The sequence below is a fragment of the Pleuronectes platessa genome, chromosome 10, assembly GCF_947347685.1.
Source record: "Pleuronectes platessa chromosome 10, fPlePla1.1, whole genome shotgun sequence".
Classification (NCBI taxonomy): domain Eukaryota; kingdom Metazoa; phylum Chordata; class Actinopteri; order Pleuronectiformes; family Pleuronectidae; genus Pleuronectes; species Pleuronectes platessa.
In genome coordinates, this window is record NC_070635.1 from 21,541,113 (window position 1) to 21,551,512 (window position 10,400).

The 10,400-nt window shown below is 37.9% G+C and overlaps 2 protein-coding genes across 2 annotated transcripts; one reads left to right on the top strand and one right to left on the bottom strand.

Annotated features, from left to right (window-relative positions):
- Window positions 1-3,260: 3,260 nt before the first annotated feature.
- Window positions 3,261-5,475, top strand: LOC128448825 (zymogen granule membrane protein 16). The gene is made up of 6 exons (XM_053431617.1): window positions 3,261-3,368; window positions 3,535-3,587; window positions 3,717-3,840; window positions 4,375-4,474; window positions 4,672-4,761; window positions 4,854-5,475. Exons 2-6 carry the CDS (start codon window positions 3,536-3,538, stop codon window positions 4,980-4,982), a joined length of 495 nt encoding a protein of 164 aa, XP_053287592.1. The 5' UTR covers window positions 3,261-3,368; window position 3,535; the 3' UTR covers window positions 4,983-5,475.
- On the bottom strand, window positions 5,152-9,997 carry LOC128448824 (CKLF-like MARVEL transmembrane domain-containing protein 8). The gene is made up of 4 exons (XM_053431616.1): window positions 9,839-9,997; window positions 8,296-8,469; window positions 7,176-7,295; window positions 5,152-6,895 (listed from the first exon to the last, which is right to left on the bottom strand). Exons 1-4 carry the CDS (start codon window positions 9,968-9,970, stop codon window positions 6,809-6,811), a joined length of 513 nt encoding a protein of 170 aa, XP_053287591.1. The 5' UTR covers window positions 9,971-9,997; the 3' UTR covers window positions 5,152-6,808.
- Window positions 9,998-10,400: the final 403 nt, after the last annotated feature.

The window sequence follows — 10,400 nt, forward strand, 5'->3', positions numbered from 1 at the left end:
TGTTGTTGAAATCCTATAAGTGTCTTGAACATTGAACATATATTAAATATTTTTTTGACCTGAATTTTCTTGCCTTGTTGTTATGAGGTAGCGCTCAAAGGTTTGAGTCCTAAGGCAAGACAAACTATTTTTATAGCTGTCATCAATCAATGGGGCGGCATTGTGTAACAAACAAGAAAGTCCAGTTCACCTCCCTCACTTATGGGAATCCACTCACAATGACAGCCAATGTTTCCAGTAACTAATTTATCTGCTTCCATTTAAATACTTCACTACTCCATTTGAATGGAATGTTTTTTGCCACATTCTTGAAGCACAGGATAACAATAGGTGTGTAAGCCGAAAGTCAAAATTTATATTAGACTAGACCGAAACTGCACTGACCCATATTCTGACCTTTCCTGCAGCTCAACACCTCCTTTTCTCTCTCTCTCTCCTCAACCTGAGATACTTGTGTCCAGTTTGACAGTGTGGGGCTGATGCACCCATTCACACACATGGTAACTACGAATACCAACATTTGTCAAACTGATTTTCCCCAGAGAAGAATGGACTCATAAAAAAGTCAGGAATGAAAAAATCACTATCAGACAATGGAAAAAACTTTAATCAATCACACACACCAGTGTTGGAATAGCAGCATGTAAAAGAAGAGGCTATTTTTCAGGTGTTCAGGAAACACAAACTGCAACATCTGAGGAATTTATTAATGATGATTTTCTTCCTCAACAGTTTGACAGGTTTGACTTTGGGCCAGAAATGTCTTTTCTGATGTGGTCTCAATCCACACTTTTGTCTTTGGAACATTTCTAAAAATGTGATTTTAAGTCTCCAACCCCCTCTCCTGCTGGTCGGGTCCTTCATGACTATTTTTCACGATGATGGACCAGCCACCTCTGTAGGTCAACTGTGGTCACAGAGCAGTAGGCTGCTCTTTGTTAACAGATGCTTTGACAGCAATGACTGCAGCTAAAAAATGCAGCATCAGCCAATCTCTGAGACGTAAATTTATGATATGTCTGAGGTTTGGCATTAAGAAATCATTAACCATCCTGAATGGGAAAGCATGACCCCAATTAAAAGTAGGTAGAGTGTGATTAAAAACACACTAAAAGAAAACAATGTCAGAATTCAATCCACATAGGCCACCTGGCAGGGGATTTTCTGAAGTGCTCACAAGGAAGTCTAGAATTATCATGAATCAAATCTCCTCCCTCCTCTCTCTGTGTCTCATGTCCAACTATTTTTGGTAAAGGGTGCGGAGAAGTACAAGTGATACATGTCGGCCAGGACTCCAGGTGACTCCAGTAGAACCAGTTAAAGCAATCATGAGGAGCATTTCTTTTGTGTTACTTCCTGGTTTTATGTAGCTCTGAAGAATGTCACTTGTCCACAGGAGGACAATTTCTATGAACTGTAAGAAGGTGGATGAACTTTCGAGTTAATTGTATTACTTGTATCGACCAGTAACATGTGTAAAAGGCCGGTGGGTAGAGTGGTCGTTCTCCAACAAGAGGTTGCCGTATCAATCCCCACTCTTCTCCATCTGCATGGCAGATACTGAACAAGATATTGAACCCCTAGATGGCCCATCATAGAAGTTGAGTGTACTAATTGTAAGTCGCTTTGGACAAGGGTGTCAGCAAAATGACATGTAAAGTAATGTAAAACCCTGTGATCTCTGTTTTTCCTTACTTTCCATATCGTGATTAATAAGAATAATTGTTATTAGTGAGTCATTATAATAGTTTTCATGAAATGAAACTGACTTTGTTTTGAATGATTTATTGAACGGTTGTTATTTTTTTCATACATTGCATTTCGGCTATTTCACTGGTCTGTTTAGTAATCTTCAGACCCAAGTTCACAAACAGTAAAATAAAAAACTGTGCAATTGAACTTGATATAAATCAATGCAGCAACAAAACAAACATTGTGATTTTACCCTGTGGACAAATTGTGAAACTGTCAGTGACTATCAATGTTGTTGCTATGACCGAGATCAAAAACCATCGTGGGTCAGTCTGTCTGTGTCTGTGTCCAAAACAGTGACATACAAATATCTAATCATCATTATGATCTGGTGGTGACTTTGACCCACAGTGGGACCCAGTTGGTGACCGCCGCTGCAGTTTATCAGAGGACGTAGAAGAAGACATGTTTAACTTGGACACACTGCCCCACCCCCCACTGACTGTTACAGAGCGCAGGCCTGTTCATTTATTTTTTAATAAATTTTGGAGTAAATTCATGTCCAAATCTAAACCAAACTCAGAACTGCACTTCCATGGACCGTTAACAATACACAAGTGGGAAGCTGACAAGTTGGCGAGATATACGTTGCACACAGACAGACAACAGAAAGACATTTGTTGAATTAGAAGGCAGATTGGTATGGAGACGGTTCATGCCATTGCACACGAAAAGACAACATTTCAAGTTTAACATCTTTATATTCATTTGGAATTTTCTTTAAATTCAATAGAAAAAAGCTCCGGCAGAGCTGTTAAGCATTTTATGGAGGGCAAGTTTGAGCATAATTCACAAATCTGGTGTTGTAATGTTTTTTTTTGTTTGCTTTATTGCCAAAATATTTCTTTTGAAATTATTGGGATCTGTAGCATTTTACAGCAACAAGAATTATACTGGCTAATATCCACTGATGAAACAAACAACTAATGGAACTTTAAGTCTTATCTCTTGATTTTAATTAGAAGATAGAGTTTACCCTGTTTATGAATATAAGGAAAGAAATACAAATTTCAACATTTCCATTACAAAGACTGCATCTGCTAGAAATATAATCTGTTATATGGTCAAAAAACTTCAGAGTAACTAAATAGGCATCAAGGTGAAATTGAGGGCGTTTTCGGACCTTAAAGTCTGGATGTCTTTATTACGTTGTTTACATTTTACCCAATTAACCAAATTCCAATAGAATTGAACCAAGGGTCATGTGATCTGGAACTTTTGGTCAGACTAAATTTCAGTCTGTTGGTCCTGTCCCTGGTATGAGGTTTCTATTAGTTAATCAGGAAATGAACAGCTCTACTTACTGAAACAATCATAAACAGATTCATATCAATGGATTTTTTCATTTATCCTTGAGGAAAAACAAGCCGCTGAACAAAATTAACTTAAAGATGACTGTAAAAATTCTCTTCTTGGTTCAAAGTTTAATTCCAGTAACCAAAAGCTTTTCTGTGAAATAAAAAAATCTCAGCTACTAGTCATCCAATCACAGGCCATCAAGTAGGAATGTTTGTTTGTTTGTGTGGTGAGCAAGGTAGGTAGCTAAAGGTATTTAAATGCCAGTGTCACAGTGTCTGCTCGTCCTCTGCTCAGTCTGCTCACACAGGTACTAGAAGGTAAGTTGGATGAACCCAATTATTTCAGTTTGAAAGATTCTAATTTTATATATTTAATTTATATTTAATTTATTATGATTAAAATAATGTTAAGTTACTGCTTCTAATAAGTTGAAGTTAAAACATAACTAATGTAGGTGATACTATTGCTCTTTATTGTCACCAGAATGCTTTCCCTCCTGTTCTTCGTCGGGCTCTTTGCCAGCTGCCTGGTAAAACGTAAGAAATTCTTTTTACACAATTACTGAACTTTGTACTAATCCTACATCCAAGATATTTCTATATGGATGGTTTAATCAAGAGATGAAGTTTGTCCCTCACGTCATACTTTTTTTTGCACCTCTCCAGCCAACACGGCAGACTACTCCTACTCTGGTTCCATTGGTGGTACTGGGATTGCCTTTTCCTCATCAGGAAAGGGAAGGATCACAGGGATCAGGGTCTGGGAAGTCCCATCTCAATACATCACTGGGTCAGTCTTTCTTCCTTTCAGTTATTATGAAAATGTTATTTTGTCAAAATTGTTCATCGCAGGATTTAAGTAGGACACATTTTTAATCCTGAGTTATGGCAATATAGTGATGTTATAAGTTATACGTTATATTATATCCTCCAACCAGATCGATCCTAGTGTTCCCCATCCCTCATGCCAAAGTGTCCTTGGGCAAGATACTGAACCTCCTAAAAAATGTGGCATATAGATGCACTGTATGAATGTGTGTGTGAATTGGTGAAAGCTGAAATGTAAAGCATTTTGAGTGGTCATTAAGACTAGAAAAGAGTTATATAAATACAGACCACTTACAGACCATTTATTAAAGTAAAGCATAGATTATTCTACTCTCTGTTCCCCAATCATTTCGTATTGCTTAAGATGGTACCAGTGTTTATCACTCCTTTCTGTGCATTTTCTTTATTCTACTTTTATTGTTTAATTGAGTAAGATATTCAGACTCTATGTATCATAATTTTAAGTTAACTGAGTATTTCCTCTGTTTCCTTGCAGTATCCAGGTACGCCATCAATACATCTGGTCTAAAGTATTTGGACGAGTATATGGCGCAGTGCTTGAGATGTCCCTTTTTGATGGAGAGGGCTTTGTTCAGGTTAGAGATTTCATCGGTACTAAAATAAACAACTACTTAACAATGAAGACAAAATTCTGATAATTTCAATGATTAAATTTTTTATATTTTCATTGAAATGACAATTACAGAATTTTTCATGTATCATGTATTAACTTATTGAGTATTAACTACAACAACAAACCATGGTAGTTTGTTTACATTGTCTATTGTTTCAGGTCTCTGGTAAATACCACAGCAATTACATCTATCAGCTGATATTCATAACCTCCAGAGGACGATCCATGAGAGCTGGCCAGCCTTATCAGGTCTTCTACCTATTTTCGATATTGGAATTATCAATACGTTTAATCGTGGTCATGCAATAACATTACACTAATATAATAATGTTTTGTTGCAGAAATCATTCAACTTCTACCCGACTCACCCGGAATCAGAGCTACGAATTCTGAGCGGCCGACACAATGGCAATGGGATCACTGCACTGGGAGCTCACTGGGCAACTGGGTTCAATAGCACTAGCGAATAATGAATGAGTTCAGAGCTGAGTGGTGGTGTACTAATTATTGGTTTGATTAATAATCCAAACTTGTCACTGATCAACCTGTAAATTAGTGACCAACATGAGTTGACAAATGTGCACTAGGTAATTTCACCACACTTTCGGAGCAATACATTTGACAATTGAATATGAAACATTGTTTTATTAGTAAAGAAACTAAGATTTAATGGTGAAGGCTCTATATTAACTCATTCTGTGACTCTGTGGTGCATTCATACTCAACATGCACAGTCTTCACATAAAGGGGCATTTATTAAACACTCTTTGCCCTAAGTATCCCTGAAGGAAACAAACCAGAACTGTATCTCACTTTTAATCAAAATCCTATATATTTAGAGAAGATTCAGTTGTTATGATAGAGGGGGATTATTGAGAGGACTGTATGGTTTTCATTCATGCTTATTGTTAATGGTTGGAGAAATGTACAATTTGAATCTTATTAAATTCGGGTGAATGCAAATACTGTTAAAATGTGTAATCATTTCCCCTATCCATACCCCTTACCAATCACCATTCTCCCTCCAAAATATAACTTATATTGCACGTTTTTTCTATGGAGGGAAGAGACTGAATAGCTCTTATAATTTAGTTGATACATATTTTTATTTTTAGGCTCTTAAGGTGTGTTAATTCATTCACAATGTCAAGCCATGCACTGAGGAACAGACAAAAAAACATAACAGTGTCAACGTTGCCAGTGTGTGTCGGAGTGTGGCAGATGCAATAAGAAATACCAGCAGCTCTCAGAGTGCCACAGTGATTTATAAATGCTAAAGCTACCATTAACAACAAAACAATAAGGAGCCAAACATTATTTCAATCATCATTTACCCATTTCAAGATATTATTTTTTTTGAAAAGATTTTTTTTTTCAAACCAGCCAATTAAACATGGTCAGTTTGAAGCTACAGACTCACGGCCTGACCACTGGCTGAGTTGCAGCTTTTTCTTCAGAATGTTTTCAACGTCTCTTCATTTGTTCAACACTAGAAGGAAGATTAAATGATCTAACACATAAACTACTCGAAACAACACGTTCTATCTTCTACTTAACCATTTGTGTGACTGATTCTGAATGTGTTGAATCTGGTCATGAGGGCACCATTTGTTTGTTTGGTCAGTTGTGGTTATCTCTGCCAAGGAAATTTTTGTTTGTTTGTTGGCCGGATGGTACAAAGAATACTAAACTCAAATCCCACAACACATTTGATTTTTGCCAGATCTAGCACTTTTTGACATATTTGCCATTTTCCCAGAAGCAATTCATGGCTGTTGATGAAAAAGGCATATTTAGGGAACTGATATCTAAAAGTGTATGAAATTTGCTGCACTTTGATTGAATTTAAGGAGACTGTTGATGGAGGTCTGCGCTATAGAAGCTTAACCTTAAGAAGAACCACTGATTAACTGCGTCTGTTAAGTAGTTTACATGACAAATAATCAAAAGAAAAACTGACTCTGTTTGTCCACCACATATAAACAATATTTACTTTGTTTTAAATGTCTTTTTCTTTTGTTCCACACATGAACACTGCTGATTGTAAATGACTTCAGTGTGACACCACTAAGCACAAACATTTTGAAAGCAGCTCTTTGTCTAATATTTTAATTGATATATGTCTTCACTGAACTTAACTGAATTACCTGTCAAATACTCTCCTATTTACAGTCTCCCATCAAGTTTTGATTGAACTGAAGCATCTTGTTTGAAGCTTGATCTCCTGTCATCTGATATTCCCTTCATGTCCTTTCCTCGGTAATGCACCTCCTTCGTTGATGGTAACTTAATTAAACTAGTGCTCCTCCTCTGTGGTTTTCCAGGCGTGGAAACTCAGGTAGCTGCTTCCTGCATAGCACAGTGTGGTCAGAGAGGCAAAGAACTGGAGGAGTGAGAGGTTAAGAAGAGGTGACAAACACAGGGAGGAAAATATTATAAATTCAGCTTGGTGGTGAAAAAACAAATACTAACAAATGTACTGCTATGTTATTAGATATATATTATCCTTATATATGATCAATTAGGTGAAAGGCTCTGGTCACACATACCAATATCGTTCACTTAAGTGAACTACACACTTTGATTTGCCCTGCTGCCGTAAGTGAATGTTTTGTGACCGGGCCCTAACAATTGTGAAAACATAATGACAGGAAATCTCTTACTGTAGATGCGACCCAGCAGTTGTAGTTGTGCCGCCCCCTTGTGGCCTGGTTGACAGTCAGAGCATCTGCTACTGCTGTCGCGAGATAAAGAGCTGCTGCGCTGCAGTTGAAACACAGGGACTAGAGGAGACATAGACACAAGCTGTGAATTACAGATAAAAAGACCAAGCAGTCCAGCCTTCTTTCTGGAATTTACGTCCACATAGTATTAAACTTATTGTATTGGGGTGGGCTGTAGAGTCATTATGTGAGCTTTGTGTCATTCAGCACAAAGGCCTGCCACTGACTCCAGTATCTTTCATACATGTTTGTCATCACAGTGTATTCGGGATAACAATTACAAGATATATATTGAAATAGTTTCCAGGAGAATAGGCTTCTGTAGAACAATAAGGAAGATTTGTTTTGTTGTTATGAGCATTGTCTGGTGTTTAAAACGCTTGTGCTGGATCTTAGATAAAGACATTGCTTCATTTATCTGACTCATCATAAGACCTAAGCATTATTCCACAGTATTGAGCCCTAACCAGACCAAAATAAGAATTTGTAACTATGTTATTTCAGAAAGAGAAAGGAGAAACTGAACAGAATATAAACTCATCAATAATAAGCAGAACAGTGTCACAATGCATAAAAGAGAGATATGTTTTTCAACTTGAAACTTTTAAGAAGGATTTGCATGCACAGTTCCCTTGTATATAATCTTCTAAGTAGGCTAAATACACTATATATTGTTTGTGGGTTCATGACTTTGTCCCAATCCAGGGGCTACATCCTTTTAAGGACGTGAAATTAGACTTTCTGGTGTAGATTTCCTTTTTTGCATCTTAGCAACAATTAAGTTAAAAAATTCAAGTACAAATCCTGGTTTAGGTTGGTGTGAGAGGGATCTATCTATTGAATCCTTTATCGCTCAGGGATGGAAGGGTGCATTTGCCAGCCATGTTTGAAGGAGCCATTGAAATTGGACAGTCTCATTGGTCAAACACAATCTCTAAAGGATACAGCCCCTGAATTGGGACATAGCTTATATCTGTTGAACTTAAAGGATGTTAATACGACCACTGTCATCACAAGGCATGCATTGTGTCAAGATTGTTCCCAGATCATGGTACGTTACCAGTGTCGTCCAGGGGACCCGTGGTATTCTCCTGTGAGCTCCAGTGAGATAAATTAAAAACAGGCAAACTGTCAGAACCCAGCACGAGAGGGCGACAAACATCACCCAGCAAAGAGCAGAGAGATGAAAATACTCTGTACCCCCAATGAGAATCCACACTAACATACCAAACACCTGGAAGAGAGGAGAGGAGGGGAGAGGAGAGGAGGGGGATTAGGCACAAAACATTGCTTTATGATGATTATTTACTGAAGCACAAAATTAAGTTTTCTATCCAAACCACCTGAGCAAATATTTGTCTCAGTTTCTCAGTAAAGGAGATACATTCAATGTGGGACATGAAAAGTAGTATTTGAGCTGGTTGAGGGACGACTTTTCCATTTTTTTTCACTTTTTTCTTGTGTTTTTCAATTTGTTAGTTTTTTCTTGTATTCATATGTTGTTCAAAGAGCACTTTCACATCCAGCCTTTCCCCTCTCCACTGCATCGAAGTGCTGTGGTGGTCAGTGACTAAATCGATTTGCTCCCATGCAGCACTTCACCAAATCCACCCTTCCTGTCTCACAGGATTCCGGCTGCATGTTTCATATCACAGGAAGAAAACAGTTTCCGGTGTGAATCACAACTTTTCGAAACCACATCGGTTTCTTTTACACTGAAATATTAAGTTATGAAATTCAATATCTATGAACATAGCTGTATGACCTATAATTCAATCTTACAGTGTGCTGTACAATTTCCGAAATAAGTAGCTTTAGAGTGTTCAATTCCATTCTACTTATTAAAAAGTGTTACAATCAGATCGGCCCAGCCTCTGCATGGCAGCCAGCCAGACTGTATTTGACAGACCGGCTGTCCTGTTACTTTCCCTGAGCTGTTTTGGAAAGGAAGGGAAACAATGAAGGAGAGAAAGGAGGAAGAGTCGTTTTGCCTGGTGTGTTGGTTGGTAACTTCCTATTTTCATAGAAACATAGTTTTAGTTTAATCTATTGAATACAATTTAAGGAAAAACACAAAAATAAATTAATGCTATTATTACCCAAATAAATTTCATAGTGATTAATACTTTTTTAGTGCAAAACCTGCATTCATTTTGAAAGAGGAACAGAGAAACGCGATCAAGGCATTTGTAGATCGAAAAGATGTTTTTGCTGTCCTTCCTACGGGATTCGGAAAAGTTTCATTTATCAGATGGGTTTTTGAACACCGTCCCTGACCGGCTGCTTCACTTGAACGAGCTTTGATCTCAATGTGTGTCTCTGGGCGAGTGAGCGGGGCGGGCGACGGACCCCCTGGGCCTGAGAGTGTGTGTGCTGTAGAAGCTGTGGAATAGAAACAACCTAAACAGAGATTACACTGTGTCTGGTCTTTAAGTGTGACATACTTTTGTGATAAATATTTAAAATTATGATGATCCTCAACTTATGATCAGATGATCCAATAATAAATTATTATCATGAGTTGTATTGTAAAACTTGACATTTAGACCTGCTGATCATGTCTGTAGTTATTTAAACACCTCAAAACTTTAAATCCCACTTACTATTTCAGCCTGGAGGAGAACTCCCTCAGTGGTCTTGGTGAAATGCTGGTCGAAGGCCAAGGTGGAGGTCGAGATGTTGTAATCTGGTACTGGGGGACTCCTGCGGCCCGACACCACAGCGGATCTCTCCATGGTGCACTGACACAGAGAGAGTGTGTGTGTGTGTGTGAGTATTTTCAGTGTCGCTGCAGCAGAGGAAGTCGTGTTCCTGTCCCGGAATCCAACAAGGACACCCCTCTATGAACTGATGTTGTAGATCATTCCTACATTAACAGAAATTAGATGAACAAATGTTTGAGTTGTGCCCTTTCACATTTGATAATTCAAGAAAAAAGACTTTTCTCTCATTTGGAAATTTTAAAAGTCAGTAAACTTACAAAGTACAGCCCGACAAAATTGGTTTACAGTTCCGTGGATGCTTTTCTGTTTCTCCTATTGGTTGATCTCATACAAGTCTCATTTGTAGGAGCCATGATGCATTACACAACACATTACAGCAGTGCTGGGATGTAAAGTTCTATTTACTTCCTCACTCTACAAAAATACGTTTTTCGGTTACATT

Coding starts and splice junctions, on each gene's coding strand:
- LOC128448825 (XM_053431617.1), top strand. CDS start 3,536: ATGCTTTCCCTCCTGTTCTTCGTCGGGCTCTTTGCCAGCTGCCTGGTA. Junction 3,588..3,716: donor TGCCAGCTGCCTGGTAAAAC/GTAAGAAATTCT, acceptor GCACCTCTCCAG/CCAACACGGCAGACTACTCC. Junction 4,475..4,671: donor ATGGAGAGGGCTTTGTTCAG/GTTAGAGATTTC, acceptor CTATTGTTTCAG/GTCTCTGGTAAATACCACAG.
- LOC128448824 (XM_053431616.1), bottom strand. CDS start 9,970: ATGGAGAGATCCGCTGTGGTGTCGGGCCGCAGGAGTCCCCCAGTACCA. Junction 8,470..9,838: donor TTCTCCTCCAGGCTGAAATA/GTAAGTGGGATT, acceptor CCTCTCTTCCAG/GTGTTTGGTATGTTAGTGTG. Junction 7,296..8,295: donor GGGTCCCCTGGACGACACTG/GTAACGTACCAT, acceptor TGTCTCCTCTAG/TCCCTGTGTTTCAACTGCAG.